The 18,244-nt window shown below is 31.4% G+C and overlaps 1 protein-coding gene across 2 annotated transcripts; it reads left to right on the forward strand.

Moving 5' to 3' along the window:
• Positions 1-13,324: 13,324 nt before the first annotated feature.
• LOC106794208 (uncharacterized) lies at positions 13,325-17,843 on the forward strand. 2 transcript variants are annotated; one of them, XR_005891724.1, is made up of 4 exons: positions 13,325-13,790; positions 13,906-15,622; positions 15,901-17,414; positions 17,521-17,843. XR_005891724.1 is itself a non-coding variant. In XM_014775468.3 (3 exons), exons 1-3 carry the CDS (start codon positions 13,421-13,423, stop codon positions 17,192-17,194), a joined length of 3,381 nt encoding a protein of 1,126 aa, XP_014630954.1. In that variant the 5' UTR covers positions 13,325-13,420; the 3' UTR covers positions 17,195-17,843. The 2 variants fall into 2 exon arrangements, 1 of the variants encoding a protein (XP_014630954.1); XM_014775468.3 differs by having other exon boundaries at positions 15,901-17,843.
• The last annotated feature ends 401 nt before the right edge of the window (positions 17,844-18,244 follow it).

The following is an 18,244-nucleotide window of genomic DNA, read 5'->3' on the forward strand; positions in this document are numbered from 1 at the left end:
CTTTGGACCCAACGGTTTTCTTTGTAACTTATAATAACAACAACAATAACTAGCCGTGATCTGCGGATTTTCTAATGGCCCACTTCTAAAAATAATGATTGATAATCATATACTAAAGCTTGTCTGTGATGAGAAAACATTTTACGTATCTATAGGTTGGTATATGAATTTACCTTGACAATGTGAGCTTACTATTAGTATAAGTTATTATAAGTTTATAACTATAGCCCTACACCTCGTCATTAATTCACATGTTATCAACTGAACTCCACGTGACCCTTTTGTTTTCGATGGACCATGAATGATAATTAATGTGTTGATGTTGCGAGTAGCGACGCACACTCTCTCTGGCTCTCAGAATAAAAACTTTTTTTTTTCTTTTATATAATGAATCATAATTTTTTGTAATAAATTGAATTTTGAAGACTATTAATATTAAATAATTTTTATTGATAGCACAACCAATTATGTACACTTAATAACTATCTGCTAACTTAATAATACGAACTTATATTCATGATTCGTTTGCCGCACATAAAATAAAAAATTTGAACCTTGATTCACTCAACTTTTTAAAGCATTTTTGCGTTAACGTTTGTGAGCTTTGTGAGCCTTGAACGTATGTTTGTGGAAGGATGTGTAATTCGTTACTTCTATGTTAAAGATGGTTCGGAATGAAACTCACAACAGTTTGAACGTCTACACAAACATGCGCTTATTTAATACGAATACTAGGTTATTCATATTATTTTAAAAAAAATGACAGAGAAAAAGAAAGGGCCACTTGAATTTATTAAAAAAAAAATACTATAATGAAATTTATGATCTGTGTCATTGAAACATTTATTTATGATTCAAGCTTTTCTTCTAAAATGAAACAAAATCAGCCTTCATGTTAGTCAAACAAACTAGCTAGGTGTTTCATAGCATGGACCAATTATTTTAACTATCAGTTATAATTTATTCACAAATGTAAATTGTACTGGATTTTTTGTTTTATAATTATGTCTCTGTATTGGGTTGATTAATATGGTAGGGGTGGAAATAGACTTTGTTAATCATAGTATTAGTATGAACATCAAAAGTAATAATTAATCTTCACGCAAGATCATAAACATATATAATGTAAGTATTTATTGCATACACAAGATTATGATTCAAACGTAAAAATAGACTTTGTTAAATAGTACTTTACTTGTTTAAAAAAATTTCAAGTCTGATTTTTTATTTGTTACAAGTTCTTTTTTTATTAGATATGTAAAGTTTGATTTGATTTGTTAACTTATTTAAATGTCTATTTTGTATTAAAATTTTAGATTAGCATAATTCTTAAATAGGCTAATCAACTAATGGATAAATAAAAAAAAACTCTACTTAAAACAAACTATAAACTATAAAAACTAAATTACTACTAGGTACCCAAGGCATGAATAGAGGTACAAATAGGTATAATATGCTTTATAAGAGTTGAGTATATCAATATAATGTGATATAATTGACTGGTAAATATGTTCTTTAAGAATATGATTGCAGGTTTAATCTCTAGATCAATGTGGTTAAAATAACATCTATTAGAAGAGATTTCAATACTTCAAGTGATATATTAATCTTTGGTTATCGGCTAAAGTTACCTTAAATGTAGCTAATAACAAATTAGTTAATGATAACTACTTAAGTCTATTTTTTGCATAAATTTATTCTTCGATAAATTTTTTATGTAAGTCAACACAATATATGCACACTGTATATGACAAAAAGTTAACTTTTTTGTTACATTATAAAAATTTAATACAATAATGACAAAAAAAATATTTACTTAAATAAGTTAGCTTAACTCTATCAAAAAAAAATGTTAGCTTGATTGTTAGAATAGAAGTCTTTTTAAATTGTTTAAAGTCTTACTTTTTTTTACTAGGTATGCTATCATAATAGTCTTAAGCCCTATTTAGATAAACTTCTTGGTAAATATTTATAAGAGAAAAAAATAAAAAGAAAAATGAATTCAACTTCTTCCATCAACTAAGATAAACTTTAAGCACTTTAATTGTTAAAAAAAAATTGATGAGAAAAGCTTTTATAAAAACTAAGCATCATCTTGGTATGCATATGTTCTTTTGCTTAAGTTCTTAAATAATAAAGTGTCTTTGTCAATATCTACTCTCTCATCATTGGTTAATTCTCTCATCATTGATTAATTATAGGCTTTTGCATTGAAGAAGTTTTGTTTAAAGGAAATAGGGAGAGGGTACGGATTTAAATTTTTACTAACAATACTAATAATTAATATATATACATATATATATATATATATATATATATATATATATATATATATAGAAGAATCTAATCACCAACTAAATCTTAACTCAATCTAATCACCAACCAATTCTTACCTCGAACAATAACATTTGAGAAACCTTTTACACCACTCCTTTGGTTTATTCACATTCCCAACATATCACATGAGCAGGAATAGATTCGACATAAAGGAACTTTGGGCACTGTCATTATTACATTTGTGTTCCTAATTATATAAAATGCACCTTCGTTTATTGGCGAGAAAAAAATATAAACGACTCAAACATAGTTAAGACTTTGAACAAAAGTTTAGCTTAGCAAACAAAGAAAATCTTCAAAATTGACTTTATATGTAAAAAAGGTTTAAAATTTAGGCTTCAGTTAAAACATGAAACTTATCGAGCAAACTTGTTTAACTCTTATATATATATATATATATATAAAGAGGGAGACAAAGAGAGAGAAAAGTCCTTTAAACATGAAAATTATATAATTATAATTCTCTAAATAAAAATATAATTTCTTAAGTATATATTTTTAACTATTTATTATCATCTATATCATTTTCTTATTTAAAATAAACTTTTTTTGGTTATTGTATAGATATAGACACACACAAAAGCTATTTACAAATTTATAACGTCAAATCTATTAATTTTTTTTTTGAAAGGCCAAATCTATTAATTAAGTTTAAGCTTAATTTATTACTTACATGATTAAATTTAAAGTCAAGCTTAAATGATTAATTTAGTAAAAAAAACAAGTTAGTTAATTGAACATTTAATCGGTTGAATTCAAATAATTAACAAATAATAATTCAACTCGTTTACGTCCACATACAAACTTACCTTACTTCCAATTAAGAGGTCGATAATTTTCATTATGCTAGTTCTATAGAATACATCCCATAAATCTGAAAATACCATTTTAACAACATTGCACATTTTGAATCAGCAAAAAAAAAAAAAATCGCACATTTGGATTAATTATTTTGAGGTTTAAAAAATTGTTTGTTTTATTTTGTATAAATTTTAAAAACAATTTTTTTCAAAACTGCACTTATATCCACTTTTTGTGTATTCAAAATGATTGAAAATTTGAAGAGTACTTTGATTCTATTCATCCGAAACAGGTTAATTGCTAAATGCTAATAACATATGTACAGCCAAAAGTTTTTGCCATTGATGCTTGAAGCGTTTAGTGCATTGAAAATGATAAGAGCAACTTTAGTATCAGATAATAAGAATTTTGAGTTTAAAATTTGATCTTGTGTGGATCTTGCAATAAAGAGAAATCAAAGATCTTCAGGATAAAAAATGAATTTTTCTATAAGAATCCTGAAGATCTTTGATCATATTTGAAAAAAAAAATTAAAAAATATTCAAAATAAAAAACTAGAAATCAGCGGGAAGGAGTTGTTGAAGAAAAAAAAACAATTGAAAAGGAAGAACAAAAACAATGTACTTACGTGGAGATGGTCGCGGACACGGAGGAGGCCGCTAAGGGCCATGGAGGGGGAAGGAGGAAGGGGGAGGGGGAGGCAGCATGAAGTGGAGGGGAGAGGGAGGGAGGAAAGAGAAGGAAGAACAAGGTGGAGGGGAGGGGTAGGGAAGAAAGGTCAGGAAAGAGGGAGAAGAAGAAAAAAAAAACAAAGGAAGTGTGAACGTTGGAGAAAAGAAAGAAAAAGAAGAAAAAGGAAGCGTGAACATTGAGGGAGGAGAAAGACACCGTAAAAGGAAGTACTGTGTACACAGGGACCATTACTATGTACACAATAACGGTCGAAAAATTGGACAAAGGAAGAAGCGTGAACGGTCGGGAAAAAAATGCATAACAACAATCGAAAAATTTGTACACTATAAATTGGTTCAAACAGTAACAATTTATACATCCAATTGTCATTCTCATTTTTCATTTTTTTAATCTCTATTTTTCAAATTCAAGGTCAGTTAATTTTTTTTTCAAATGGATCCAAATCAATTTGATTGACAAAGTTATATAAATTTTTTACAAAATTACAACATGTTTCCTTTGACCCAAAATTCACAAAATCGTCTTTATTTTCCTCCTTTCCTTTTTTACCACCACCCCTACCAAATTATTTTATGTCAAACACTTAAATCCCTTCTATCGTTAATTCTCAAAGTTTGCAAACATTTCCTTCAATCCCAGCAAACAGTCCTATGATGGTTTCAAATGATGACGTTGATTTGTAATTTCCACAATTTTCTACCCAAATTGGGCTAGACGAGATCACCGTTGAGGAAATAGGAGGGTCTTCGACAAAAAGGAAGTCTCGAGTCACCTTTGCAATTGAAGAAGATACTCACCTTATTAGTTCATGGCTCAACATTTCAATCAATTCAATTGTTGGTGTTGGTCAAGGAAAAGAAGCGTTTTGGTTGAGAGTCACGAAAAATTACAACAAATTTCGAGATGAACTCTGCGAAAGAATAGTTAGTCAAATGAAATCACGATGACAAAAAATTAATCTGGGTGTGCAAAAATTCAAGAGTCATTACAAGCAAGTGGTATCGTTGAAGAAAATTATTTGCAAAATGTCAAAAAGCAACGAGAAATGATGTGGAACAAGCATTTGGTGTGCTCAAATCTCAATTCGCAATTATATGCGGTTCATCGTGTGCCTGGAACATGGATACAATGAAGGATATAATGTTGACATGCATTATATTGCATAACATAATTGTTGAAGACGAACGAGATACTTTAAATGGTAATATCGATGTTGATTATGATCACGTAAATAATGACATTTCAAATGTTGAAGTATCTTGTGGTGTTCCTCCTGACTTTGTCACATACTTGCAAACAAGACGCATTATGCATACAAGAGAAATTCATCAACAATTTTGAACAGACTTGATGAAACATATTTGGAAACATTAGAGTCACAACAATAATAAAATTTAATTTTTCTTTGACATTAATGTGTTGCATTTTTTTATTATCTAATTTATGTATTTTTCATTTGTTTAACATTTAGTCATAAATAGAAATTAAATTTATGCTCATTTTCATATTTCTTAATATTTATAAATTTTTTTCTTCCATGTTTCATTAAATTTAATTACTTAATTAAGTAAAATTGTTTTAATTTAATAAATAATTAAATAAAATGTTTAAAAGTAGGGTACATGTGGGACCTATAAAAAGTTATCTAAGATCTTAAAATGAAATCTACCACTAAAAAAATGAGAGAGATCTTAAGAAATCTTTAATCTTACATCATGATGTGGAGTCTACCAAAAATTGATCTAAGATTCCAATTTGGGATCTACCACTAAAATTGCTCTACAGCGAACATCTCCACTACTAAACTCTATCAGAGCTTCTTAACTCTCTTTTAATGAGTCTTTACTTTATCTTATTGTATAATTTTTAAGAATATTTTAATGATAAAACATTACAAATTAGATAATAAAAAAATGCAACGTCAAAGAAAAATCAAATTTTATTATTATTGTGACTCTAATATTTCCAAATATGTTTCATCAAGTCTTAAAATGAAATCTACCACTAAAAAAAATGAGAGAGATCTTAAGAAATCTTCAATCCTACATCATGATGTGGAGTCTACCAAAAATTGATCTAAGATTTCAATTTGGGATCTACCATTAAAATTGCTCTAAGACGAACATCTCCATTACTAAACTGTGTCAGAGCTTCCTAACTCTCTTTTAATGAGTCTTTACTTTATCTTATTGTATCATTTTTAAGAATATTTTAATGATAAAACATTACAAATTATTTTACTTTTTTATATTTCTTTAAATAAGTTTTAAAAATTATTTTTCAATTATTTTTAATAATACTTAAGAGCATTTCCCATGATTAATACTGTCGGAGATTCTTAATTCTTTTTTATAGATTTTATCATGTTATGAACTTTAAGAATTTTTCACTCCAATGGTATAATTATTTAATAATTAAAAATGGACTTAAAGTAATCTCATAATTTGATGTTTAAAATGAGTATCAATGGGGCTGGGATATTTTAAATATATTATTTTTTTATCCGTAAAGGTTAGTTTTTAGTATTGTTAATTTTTGTTAATGATGAAATTCGAATAGTGACATTTTTTTTTCATTAATCCTTTATCGCTAGATCAATTTTATATTTTAGTGTTTCAAATAGATTATTTCTAAAAAAAATATATATTAATATACAGGAATCCAAAATAAAAATAAGAATGAGTTCCGCAAATTTCAACCTTTTTTATGGTTTAGAAGAGGTTCGTATATTCTATAAGAATGGTTATGGTACATCACATCCACGTTGTTATCTTCCAATACTAAACTCAATTAGAAACAGAACTTAAACCTTTAAGCAACCTGCCTAAAACTATCACTGGAAATTATTTAAGAATTTAATTATTATTGTATTAAAACGGTTCTTACAGTGACATTCGCACCCTCCTCCTAATCAAATTAATTAATTAAAATCAATTCTTAACTCTAATAACTCACCTAAAATCTACTTTCTGAAATACTAAACTTCATAAACTCAATGTTTGTCGCAATTGAAACCGACAAGCAAGTAAAGGAATGATGAGGACGTGAACCCATAATTCTAGGCATGCAGGGCCCTAGGTTTTAGAAAATGGGATGTTGGCCATTCCATGAACAAACCACTTTGATTGTTTTGACCCCAAGGGCCCTTAGTGGAGGAATTAGTTTACCCTGTCACTTGCCTAAATTCATTGCTTCTCTGAGCCTCAATCCGAATAAAGATATCACGATGTACGTTCTGAATTATGATTCTTTATTAAAAAGAAAAAATTAATAATATCTAGTTTGCTTATAGTTTGTAATATGGAGTTTCTTTGTATAGCGCATATAATTAATTAACTCTCCACGCAGCTACGGACATGTACAAAGTACAAGAACATAACCATGTTTAGGTAAGGGAGGGTCCTAACTCCTAAGTTTGATAAAATTATTTTAAATTATTAAACGATGTTAAAATATGTATTTAAAATTAATTTAAATAAATTATATTGGAACATAAGAGGAATTAATTTGAGTGTGTACGTAAACGGGTACTTCTAACAACGAAGTTGGTCACATGAGGAGGCTGGGCGTTTTAGTGTTTCACACCAGCCTTGTTTCCTAGCAGAAGTCTTTGTGACCCTCCTAGTCACAAAAATTATCAGTTGTTGTTATTACTAATAAAGGAGTATATATGAAACATCACAATTGATTCTTGGCGAATGAGGCGGGTGCCAGTTGAAATCTATATTGTTGGCAAAAATGGTGGTCACTTGTCATCAACAAATCACATCATAACACGTCGGGGTCACCCGATTGAATTAGTAGATAGAAGTAGGACACACCAAAACAGAGATGTAAGTAAATGATTGAACATTTGAACTCAATCATGCGGGTGTTCTATCTCGTTTAAAGTATCGTCTAGAGATGTGAGAGTTATTAGATGGGATATTGTTAAACTTAAGAACGAATATGGAATATTATTAATTATTGGAGTAATTCATGTAGCAGTTTATATATGAGAACTGTTGCTTTTATATGTATAATGCAACTTTTTATTATTAGAGTAATTGATGTAGCAGTTGTTAACATAACTCTTAAGAATTATAAGATAATTACCGTTCCGATAGGCCAAAATTAAGTTCTATATTGCTTTAAGATTACGGTCAGGAATCCTTAAAAAAAATTTAAGATGAATAATAGTTTATAAACTTTTTTTTTTTACCAACAAATATGGTAATTGTTAGTTTATTAGTTTATAAATAATGTAATGGATTATCAAACATAAAAATAGATAATATTTCGGACGAAGTGACCCTAATGATGTTTGAGAATTTAAGGTTAGAACATTAGCATTAAAAGGAAGGCTTAGACTACTCATATTTCTTAGTCTTGATTGGAAATTTGTTCCCATATGTTAAAAGTTTCACATCACTTATGAATCTAGACTAAGAATAATTTATAAAAACTCTCTCTTAAATTCATGAAAGTGTTTCTTACTAAGAGCAAAACCATCACAAGACTAATTGACTATCAAAATAGATAATACCTCACATGATCGCTCTAATGACACTAACAAACACGAGGTTGGAACAATTACATATGTTAATTTTTTTTATTGAAGATATTTTGAATTCTTGAGAACTGTACAATTGGATAAAAAAAATGTTTTAAGTTTTTAAATCTTGTGTCATTGGAGGATCTAAGTAAATTAACCAACTTAGCCACACTTGCACCATTAGAGATATTAGGGTTTTTTACTTATTGAATTAAATTTTTGTGAATATTAGACATGACAATGAGACAAAATGAATATGTAGTTTTCTGTAATTATATCTGCTTTTTTAAAATTATCCTTGTTCCCGACAAGTATGAAATTTGTTTCTCCATTCTCATTTCCGTTGGAGATTGGATACGTCAGTTCTCATCCAATAGTTTTTTTAAAATATTTTTTGAAAAAAATATAAAAAATAACTTTTAAAATATTGAACACAATGAAAGATATTATTTATTCAAGGAGTCAACTTAAGACAACCAAATATAAAATCGTATTTTAGTAAAACTTTTCATATGAAAATCATATCCTCATCGATCACCTCTCAAGACTTGAGACTTAAGAGAGAAAGAGTTTAATTCCTTAAAATTTATGTTTATCTTTAAATTTTTAGTTTTGATCTTACAAAGAATAAACAAAAAATGGTAAGTGTAAAAGTACAAAAAGTAATTAAATAATATACATAACATAAAATAAGAGTAATTTAATAAATTATGTGTCGAGTACAAGGACAAGTATAAGATAAAGTGATATATATTCATAACCGTTCCGTTTAAAAAAATTAGGTATTACACATACATGTATTCATGTCACCACAAAACATGAATTAAAGTGCATAGCAGTATCTCTTGGTGTGAAATTGTTTGTCATCTCTAATGAACAAGGGAAAAAAAAAGTTGGATTATTGCGCTAAAATTGTATTCTTAAGTCGAATTATTTGTTTTTAATGTGAATTTAGAAAAATTTAAACTAACCTTTCTATTCGGTACTTAATAAACTATTGACTCATTTTAGATTTTACTATTTCATTCGGATAATTTAGTTTTTGAAATTTGATGTCGCACAATTTTTAAGTATTTATTCGATGAGATAAATCTTTGATATTCAAATGCCTTTCTCCCCCCACTCCACCGAACTCTTACTCCAATTCAGCAAATATATAATTATAGTCATTATATGATTATCAAACTTATATTCATCTCATGAATAATATGTATTTAAATTAAATTTTTTACATTTGAAGAAACTTACAATAAATTTATTAAGAGAATCTTGGAAAAAAAATATTTTTTCGTAAAATATAATATATAGGACATTTTAAATGTTTTTCATTTCGTTGTCTCTGCTGGCGGACTGCAAGGAGTAAATTTTTTGTGCTGCAACAATAACTCGATCATGAGGAATATAGAAGAGTACTGCTAGGTGCATTCAGCATTATTGCTGGTGCACCCAGCACTAACCACGAAAAGATAAAAATATTTCTTACGGATCAAGTTGATCCGTAAATTAATTTTAAGACTTATGGATCAACTTAATCCGTAAAAAGATTTACAAATTAATTTGATCCGTTTGATCAACTTAATCCGTAAGGGGAGAAATTAACAAGAACAATTTTATCATTTTTAAAGAATGTTGGGTGCACCAACAATAATGATGGGTGCACTAATAATACTCAATATAAAAAGAAACTTAATTTACCATGTCCAAGGTCTGTTTACTGTAGTTTGGGTTTTAGGTTCGGATACACTGAAATACTGACGTGTCCAAATTGAACCCATATGATATGGCTATATTTAGAGAATTACTTCCTGCACCTCTTATATTTGCTTCCTGCGCCCCATTGCAAGCAAAAAGACCCAAACAAACAATAATGTCCTTACCCTCCTCATGCACCCCTTTCCAAAAAGCATTTCCAAAAAACAACATGCATTTTGAAAATGAATTTCCAGAATTATGTTAACCTAATTATGGAAATAATTTCTACATGTTGTTTTCTAGAAATGCCTTTCCATAAGTGAATTTTTTTTCTCAAATCACAGCTTTTGTAGTTTTAATAAAAAAAAAATGCAAACATATAACTATGTCTTGAGATCAAATTTCAAAATATCTAGAGTGCACTATTCATCTTTTGATTTCACTTCACTTCGATAAAATCACGTTAAACCCAAACCCAAAATGAAAAAAATAGAGAATCGAAGGTAAAGTTTGTTTCAAAATCCAAACTATGCAATTACATTAACAAAAATAATATTAAGAAGAATGTTTATTTTTGCTGTAAAAAAAATGTTTATGAGTAAATTAAAACAACGATTTCCCATAGAATTTAAGTTCTAAAAGTTTTTTTTTTCAAAATTCAAATTGTAATAAGAAAAATACAGGTGAAATAAAAAGTTATTGGTGTTACTTCTAACACAAATGTTGAGATTCAAGCAATTTTTCATGGCAATAGGCTAGGTCCTCATTTATCTTATTTGTGAGTCATTCAACAAACTGTTGACCATTTCATTAAGGGTATGTTTAATAGGAAAAAAAATTCATGCTCGAGAATCATAATTTATGGAAATAAATAAAATTCATTTGGTTGGTTATTGAGAATTTTTAAATAAATTTTATAAGGACTAAAGAGTTATGTATATTTTTATCGATTATTTTAATTATTTACCATATTATATAATTAATAAATAATAACATGATATTTTTACTATATCAAAAGAAAAATTAAAATAAAAAATGTTGTGGGAAATTTTTTGTGAGAAAATAAAAAAATATTCTTGAGAAACATAATTTATAAAAAAATCTTGTTTTTTTTTTAATATGAATAACAAACATCGGATATTAAGCTTTCCAACTTATGATTCTTGGAAAATCAAAAACTTTTCTCATACCAAAATGCTCCCTAAAGAAAATGTGATTTCCACTCACCCTTATTTTCCTCTTGTTCAAAATATAAGAAGTTTCACCCATCCTGACACTGACATTTTAGCTTTCGTCATTCCCTTAGAGAAGAAAATAGTTGTGTTAATTGGCAAGCTAAATCAGAAGCTATGCAAGATCAACATCTTTTGATATCAGATACTTGCTCATTTAATCTCCAAACCAAGTTGATTGTCGATACCATAGGAGTCTGTTTTACTAAGCATAACTAATGTAGTTTTCTTGCTTCTTTGTTTTTGTATTCTAATGCATGAAAAAGGGTTAATTAAGATTTTAGTTCATAAAACTTTTGAAATTCAATGTTTAGTTCTTAAACAAAAATTTGACTAATCAAGGTGCTTCAACTTTTTTGAAATTTAATTTTTAGTCCTAAACAAAAGTTTGTTTGGTCAAGGTTCTTTAACTTTTTTCATTAAAATTTTTAGTCTCTAAATTTTTTAAAATTTAGTTTTTATCCCTTGAAATCTCATTAAATAAATAAAAATAATAGATTCAAATTTTTGTTTAGAGACTTAAAACTGATATTTTTAAAATTTTAGGGACTTTAACCGGTCAAACAAAAGTTTAAAGGCTAATGGAAAAAAATTGAAGGACCTTAAACAATTAAACTTCTATTTGGGAACTAAAAATCAAATTTTAAAGACTAAAAACTTGGTCAATTATTGAAAAAAAATGAATTTTTGATGCGTATGTTGTTTGAGGCTTTTGGCTATTGCTTTCTTGGTGACATCAACATTTTGGGTAGTTACATATCGTTATTATGGAACGTTTTTGTGGTATTGCCCCCGCATAGATTTTGGTCATAGTAGTTGTACTTAGCAAAATTTGAAGTTAACACACGTAAAGATGGACATGGCTAAGGTGGATTCCTGCCCTTCGTATGTCAACTGCAGAATGATATTTGTTAAGAGGGTAAGAGGGAGGTCTGCAAAACAAAAGATTCTAACGCTCAAGTAAATATATAAGTTAGGTGGGTATGAAAATACACGAATTTATGAGCAGGTGTATATATACGTTAGCGTATGTCAAGAGAGTACGAGAGAACCTAGTACTTATAGTGTGTAGAGGGAGTTGCATGTCCTTGTTCATAGGGGCTGTTACAGTTCTTGCAGATAATAATTACCAAGTTTGTAGATAATAGCCGATAACTTATAGATAATGATACAGATAACATATAGCTTAAAGATAATTATTAGTAGATAATTGTACCTTGTAGATAATATATAATATTGTAGATAATTGAATAGTTGCCCAGAGATGAAGGGGATGACAATATATTCAAATAATAAGAGGTTAGAGATAACCTATCCATTTGGGAGCTCAACTCCTAAAGACTAGGCATAGAAGATTGATGTGTATCTCGAAGTGTCACATAACATGACACGTGTATTTTGTGGACCCTTGAATAGTAGATTAATATACTTATTTAAGATGATCTTATTTAAATTATTTATGCAAACTTTATACCTCTTTTTTACAAAACTTTATACCTTTGCCTTCTTAAAAAAAAAAACTTCTAATATTCTCCCCTTCTCATTAGTTTTCAATGGGCATAAAAGCCAAGCAGGCTAACTCAGTCTTAACTCCTTAAGAATCGATTACTATGCATTAAAAAAAAGAAAAAAAAGAAAATATAATTTTCATCATCGTATTATTGATAAAATTCGGATTTAGTTGCTGTAAAAAATTTTCATCTCCTTAAAATTTTAATGTGTCATTTTTTTATTTAAAGTTAAATTTGATTACCTTCATACCTATGTGACGACCTTTTTTATTTAAAATTTTAAAATATGATTTAAGACTGTTAAAAACATTCTCAAATTGAAAAAATATATATAAAATGAAAGAATATAATTTGAACGGAACGATCACTTCTTGCTTGTAAACGTAAAAAGTTTTATAGGAACTAAATTTGAAATTTATTAATTTTAAAAGGAAAAAAAATCATATTTTAACCAAAGAAAAATATGTCTTAAAAAATACACTAACAAACAAAAAATTGCCCCTAAAAACTTATTATTTTTTAAAACTCAAAACAAGTCCCAGTTAGCACAGACAGGGTACAAGGGTTTTAGCTTCAGCACCATTTTCCTCTCGCCGTTCAAAATTCCAACACACACACCCATGGCAACCGGTTCCCGATTGTTCCTGATCCCCGCTGCGAGGCCCGTTCTCTGCAAAAACGTCTTCTTCATTTCCTCTTATTCTACTCGCACGCTCGAACTGTGCGAATCATCATCGTCTTCCTCTTCCTCTGCGCTCGCAGAGGAAGAGTCCCGAAACGTGAGGGTTTGGGCTTGGTGGGACGTCAAAAACTGCCACGTGCCCCCCAATTTCGACGCTTCCAAAGTTGCCCCCAAAATCATGGAGGCAGTGAGAGCCAACGGCATCAAAGGCCCTCTCAACATCACTGCCTTTGGCGACGTTCAGCTACTCACCCGGGCCCACCAGGAAGCACTCGCCTACACCGGCGTTCGCTTCACCCACGTTAACGGTTCGGTTCCTCTTCTACCCCTACCACTCATTATTATCTTCTCTTTCTAAGTATTATAAAATGGACATTTTACATTTAGTTTTTGCTATGTTTCATTTCATTAACTTTGTTGCAGATGGAAAGAGTAGTGCCGATATTCTTTTTGACTTAATGTATTGGGTTTCGCAAAACCCTCCACCCGCGCATATACTCTTGATATCCGGCGATAGAGACTTCGCCGGCGTGTTGCATAGGTTGAGAATGAGTAACTACAATGTCTTGCTCGCTACTCCAGAGAGCGCGCCTGGTGTTCTTCACAGTGCTGCCACGATAGCGTGGCAATGGTCTTCGATGCTCAAGGGAGAAAATCTTACTGGAAAATGTTTCAACCATCCACCTGATGGGCGGTATCGTTCTTGGTATGGAAGCTACAAGCTGACGGCTTGTCTTGAAAAGCCGGCTCCGGTTGTGGCTCAGGAGGCTTCTGCTGCTGCCTCTTTGCCCAATGTGGAGGCTTACGAGCCTTCTTCTTCGGGTTTGGGTTCGGTTCCGAAATCGGTTGTGAAGCAGGTTAGGCATATATTGAGTTTGCATCCAGAAGGGATAGGCATTAGTGTTCTTCGCGCCGAGTTGGCAAAGTGTGGTGTGCGTTTGGATAAAGGTTTCTTTGGACATAAAAGGTTTTCCCGCTTTCTGTTGTCGTTGCCACATGTACAGCTTCAGCCCAGTGGTGATGCTAATTTTTCTGTGCATTTGGTTCCTTGGGAATTCCCAGAACCTTGTGAGAGTATTCCTGTGGCATCAACAATGTCTGGTGCGAATAGTGAGGAGAAAGGAAGTGCAGCAACTCCAAAGGTAAACGGTGAGGATAAAAGAAAGGTTAGGGTTGCTGATGAGAAATTCTCAATCACCTCGATCCTTGAAAGGAGTTCGGATGACAATTTAAAGCCAGTCCAACCGGGGCTTTCACAAGGGAGATCCAATGAGGAATATATGGATGGTGAATCATCATCTCCTGTATTGGTTGAAAAACATGTTTGTCAGCCACCAAATGAGTTGCAGAAATCTTCTGTAGCTTCTGACAAGGTTGTGAATGTGGCTAATGCACAACAATCAGAGACTCAACTGCCACCCAAGGACAACAAAGATTCCGAAACGAAGATGGATTCCTTAAAAGTGACTTCTCAAAAATCGTCTGTTGAAGACATTGTTAGGTCTGAGGTTGCAAGTCATAAAAGTAAGGGAAAAAATGCAACTTCAGTGAATCACTCAGCTGGAAATGGTCAATCAATGGCGGAAGACTATGTTATCACAAATTATGAATCTGGAGATGTTGAAGCAGAGAACAAATATGAGGATCCAACTAGAATGGAGGTTGATGAAGTTGTTCACAGTCCATCTTCTTCACCAGTTGATGGCTCTCCAGTTGTCCAAACACCTGCTGGAAGTCCTGAAACTAATAACAGAAGTCCAACATTCTTTAGATGGATTAGAAGTTTGTGGCCATTTGGGAAAAGCAATGAAAAGTATGATGATTTGATCGCTAATCAGAACAAGCTGGTTAGCCATGTTGAGGATTCCAAGTTATCTGAACTGGACCCGACTGTTAGTCAATCTGAAGAGCCCAAGTTATCAGAACTGGATCAGAATGTTAGTTATGTTGAAGATTCCAAGTTATCTGAATTGGACCAGACTGTTAGGCAACTTGAAGAGCCCAAGTTAACAGAATTGGATCAGAGTGTTAGTCATTCTGGAAAGCCTGAGTTATTTTCTAGTGCTTCCTTTTGGAATGATATGGAATCTTTCATTTTTGCGCCCAAGGGATCACTTCTTTTCTCCCAGTCAAGAAGCAGGTTAGTGTGCATTTTAGTTTTGTACAGATCTTATAAAAAAAATTCCTTTGTTATGGATAATAACCAGCTTTTTTGGCCTTCATGTGTTCATTCAGTTTTTGTTCTAATCTGAATCTCAACTACCAAAGAAAGGAAAACAAGATAACAAATTAATTATATCATAATATTTCTGATGAAAGTTGTCCCTTTTGGAATATTATGGTGATTACTATGTAACTGACTAACTGCTTGTTGAAAGAGTAATTTAATAACATTTTGCTACATGCTATTTGTTTCAGGGAGGATGTGGTGCATAAATTACAAAATGGTGGACCCCTGGTTCTTAGATCACTCCCCAAAGAAGACTTCCTTCAATTGGTGGAATTGTTAATAACAGAGAAAAAATGGTTGGAGGAAAGCCCCTCCAAAACATTTCCTTTTAAGATAACTCAACCTGTTCAGAAGAATTCATTGGTGAAATCCCATGGTGCAAATGCTTTGAGATCTCTCTTTATAGGTAGAAGAACATCACAGTTGAACTTGCCAAAATCATTAGAACATGATGTGGAGAAACACAATCAGAGTATTTCTCTTGCTCGAGTTTCTGCACCGGCTACGGAAACAAAATATACTGAGCGATCTAGAAATGATATATTAGAAGACTGTAAAAAACTCGTGAGTGAGATACTGAGGGAACACCCGGAGGGGTATAATATTGGTGCTTTCGGAAGACTATTTGTTGATAGGTATGGCTATCATCTTGATATACAGAAGCTGGGTTATCAAAAGTTGGCAGCCTTGTTACAGATAATGCCTGGGGTTAAATTAGAGTCCACTTATATTTTTCCTTCTGTTCCTGCTGTCTGTGATTCTGACTTGGAAACTTCTATCCTCAAAACTCAAGCAACCACTGATATTCATGCAGCTTCCAACTCAGATAGTGAATTATCTGAGTCAGCCCCGAAAGATGATAACATGGAATCCCCATGGCAGGAGTTAGGTCCTGTTTCTTTGGATTTGAAGTCAAGTCAGAAAGCTATAGAACTGGATACATCAAAATCAAAGCATCTTGATTATGAACCTGTCGAATCAGATGATGAGTTTTCTGCATCTGAAGGAGATGGCTCTTGTTTAACTCAATCAGCAGAGCAAAGAAAGCCAAAATGTAATGAACAAGACAGTTCTTTTTGGCAAGTTATGGATTTGCGGCACAGTAGCAAGGAAAAAGAGAACAGTGGCAAGAAGTCAGACAATGTTGACAGCTTGGGCATTTCTCTGGCTGGAATTTTAGATTCATCCACTGAGTCAACTGGGGATACCCTTTCCGAAATTCCTTCATTGAAATACAGAGAGAATAATGGCAAGAAGTCAGACAATGTTGACAGCTTGGACGCTTCTCTGACTGATTTGTTTAATTCATCCACTGAGTCAACTAGGGGTACACTTTCCAAAATTCCTTCATCAAATTACAGAGAGAAGCAAAGGTCTCGTAAGAACTATTCCTTTGTTGCTGATCCAGTCTTACCTAACAAGGACAAGCTGGTTGATGACTTCAAGAACAAGAAAGCAAATGGGTCAAAGATGCAAAACTGAGGAGTTCCTGGTGCAAGCAGGACCTGGGTCCTAGAATTCCATAATAAGAAATTTGGGATTCTCATAACTCAATATTACAGACAGAATGCGATGGCGATGCAGTTCTTTATATCAAACAATTGCAGTTTTAGCTGGCCATGGCCATGACATTTTGAGGAAGATTCCAATGATTTCTAGTTGCAACTCTGGAAATTCTTTCCATTTTAACATTTACTGCATGGTGATTCTTAACTTTTGGAACGGTTGTGTTTTATTTCAACAGGTAATAGGAAATTCTTTACTGCTGGAGCAGTTGAGTTTTGATTTTGTATGTGCTGTCTTGGCAGGTGATCATAGTACGGCGATGATTCATGACACTCTTACAATGGAGCAAGAGCCATTAGACATGGTATTCAATAAAGTGCAACCATGGTTAAATCTTTTATTTTCAGTCTAGAAAATCTCGTTTTAATTTAAAATTCTAATATTATATAGGAATATTGTGAATTTGAGACTACTTTTAACACTGCGTATTAGTTTTCTGTGAATCTGTTTGCTGGTGTCAATGTTCTGTCATGCATGTGCAGACTCTACTGCATTCCATGGAGTGCGGTGTTCACTGAAAATTTGTGCACATGATTCTGAATATAACATTTTTTTACCCTCAAAATGCGTAATTTTGGTTGATTTTGTTGACATACTTGAGTGAATTGCCACTGTTGTGAAACATGCATAGCGTGCACGAACCCAATTTTATGTTTCTATTATTTGATTCTATTTTGTCAAACTAAAAAAGTAATGTACGTGCTTAGCAAAATGTATTAGAGGAGTAGCAAGGATAGAACTTTCTTTGTCAAGAGGAGGAGGGACGAATTACTTGCGACTTCTAAGATTTTTTTTTTCAAATTGTCTAAAACTGTGTAGAAGAGAAAAAAATAAAATAAAAAAGAACACATTAATTTTTTCAATTTCCCCCTTGAATAACTTCTCTCCCCCACAACCAAACCACTCTGAGTGCTTCACAGCGGAGACATATAGGAATTTATACCAAATGTTTAGAAGATCTGTGCA

The sequence above is a fragment of the Glycine max genome, chromosome 5, assembly GCF_000004515.6.
Source record: "Glycine max cultivar Williams 82 chromosome 5, Glycine_max_v4.0, whole genome shotgun sequence".
Lineage (NCBI taxonomy): Eukaryota > Viridiplantae > Streptophyta > Magnoliopsida > Fabales > Fabaceae > Glycine > Glycine max.

Coding starts and splice junctions, on each gene's coding strand:
- LOC106794208 (XM_014775468.3), top strand. CDS start 13,421: ATGGCAACCGGTTCCCGATTGTTCCTGATCCCCGCTGCGAGGCCCGTT. Junction 13,791..13,905: donor TCGCTTCACCCACGTTAACG/GTTCGGTTCCTC, acceptor ACTTTGTTGCAG/ATGGAAAGAGTAGTGCCGAT. Junction 15,623..15,900: donor TTCTCCCAGTCAAGAAGCAG/GTTAGTGTGCAT, acceptor TATTTGTTTCAG/GGAGGATGTGGTGCATAAAT.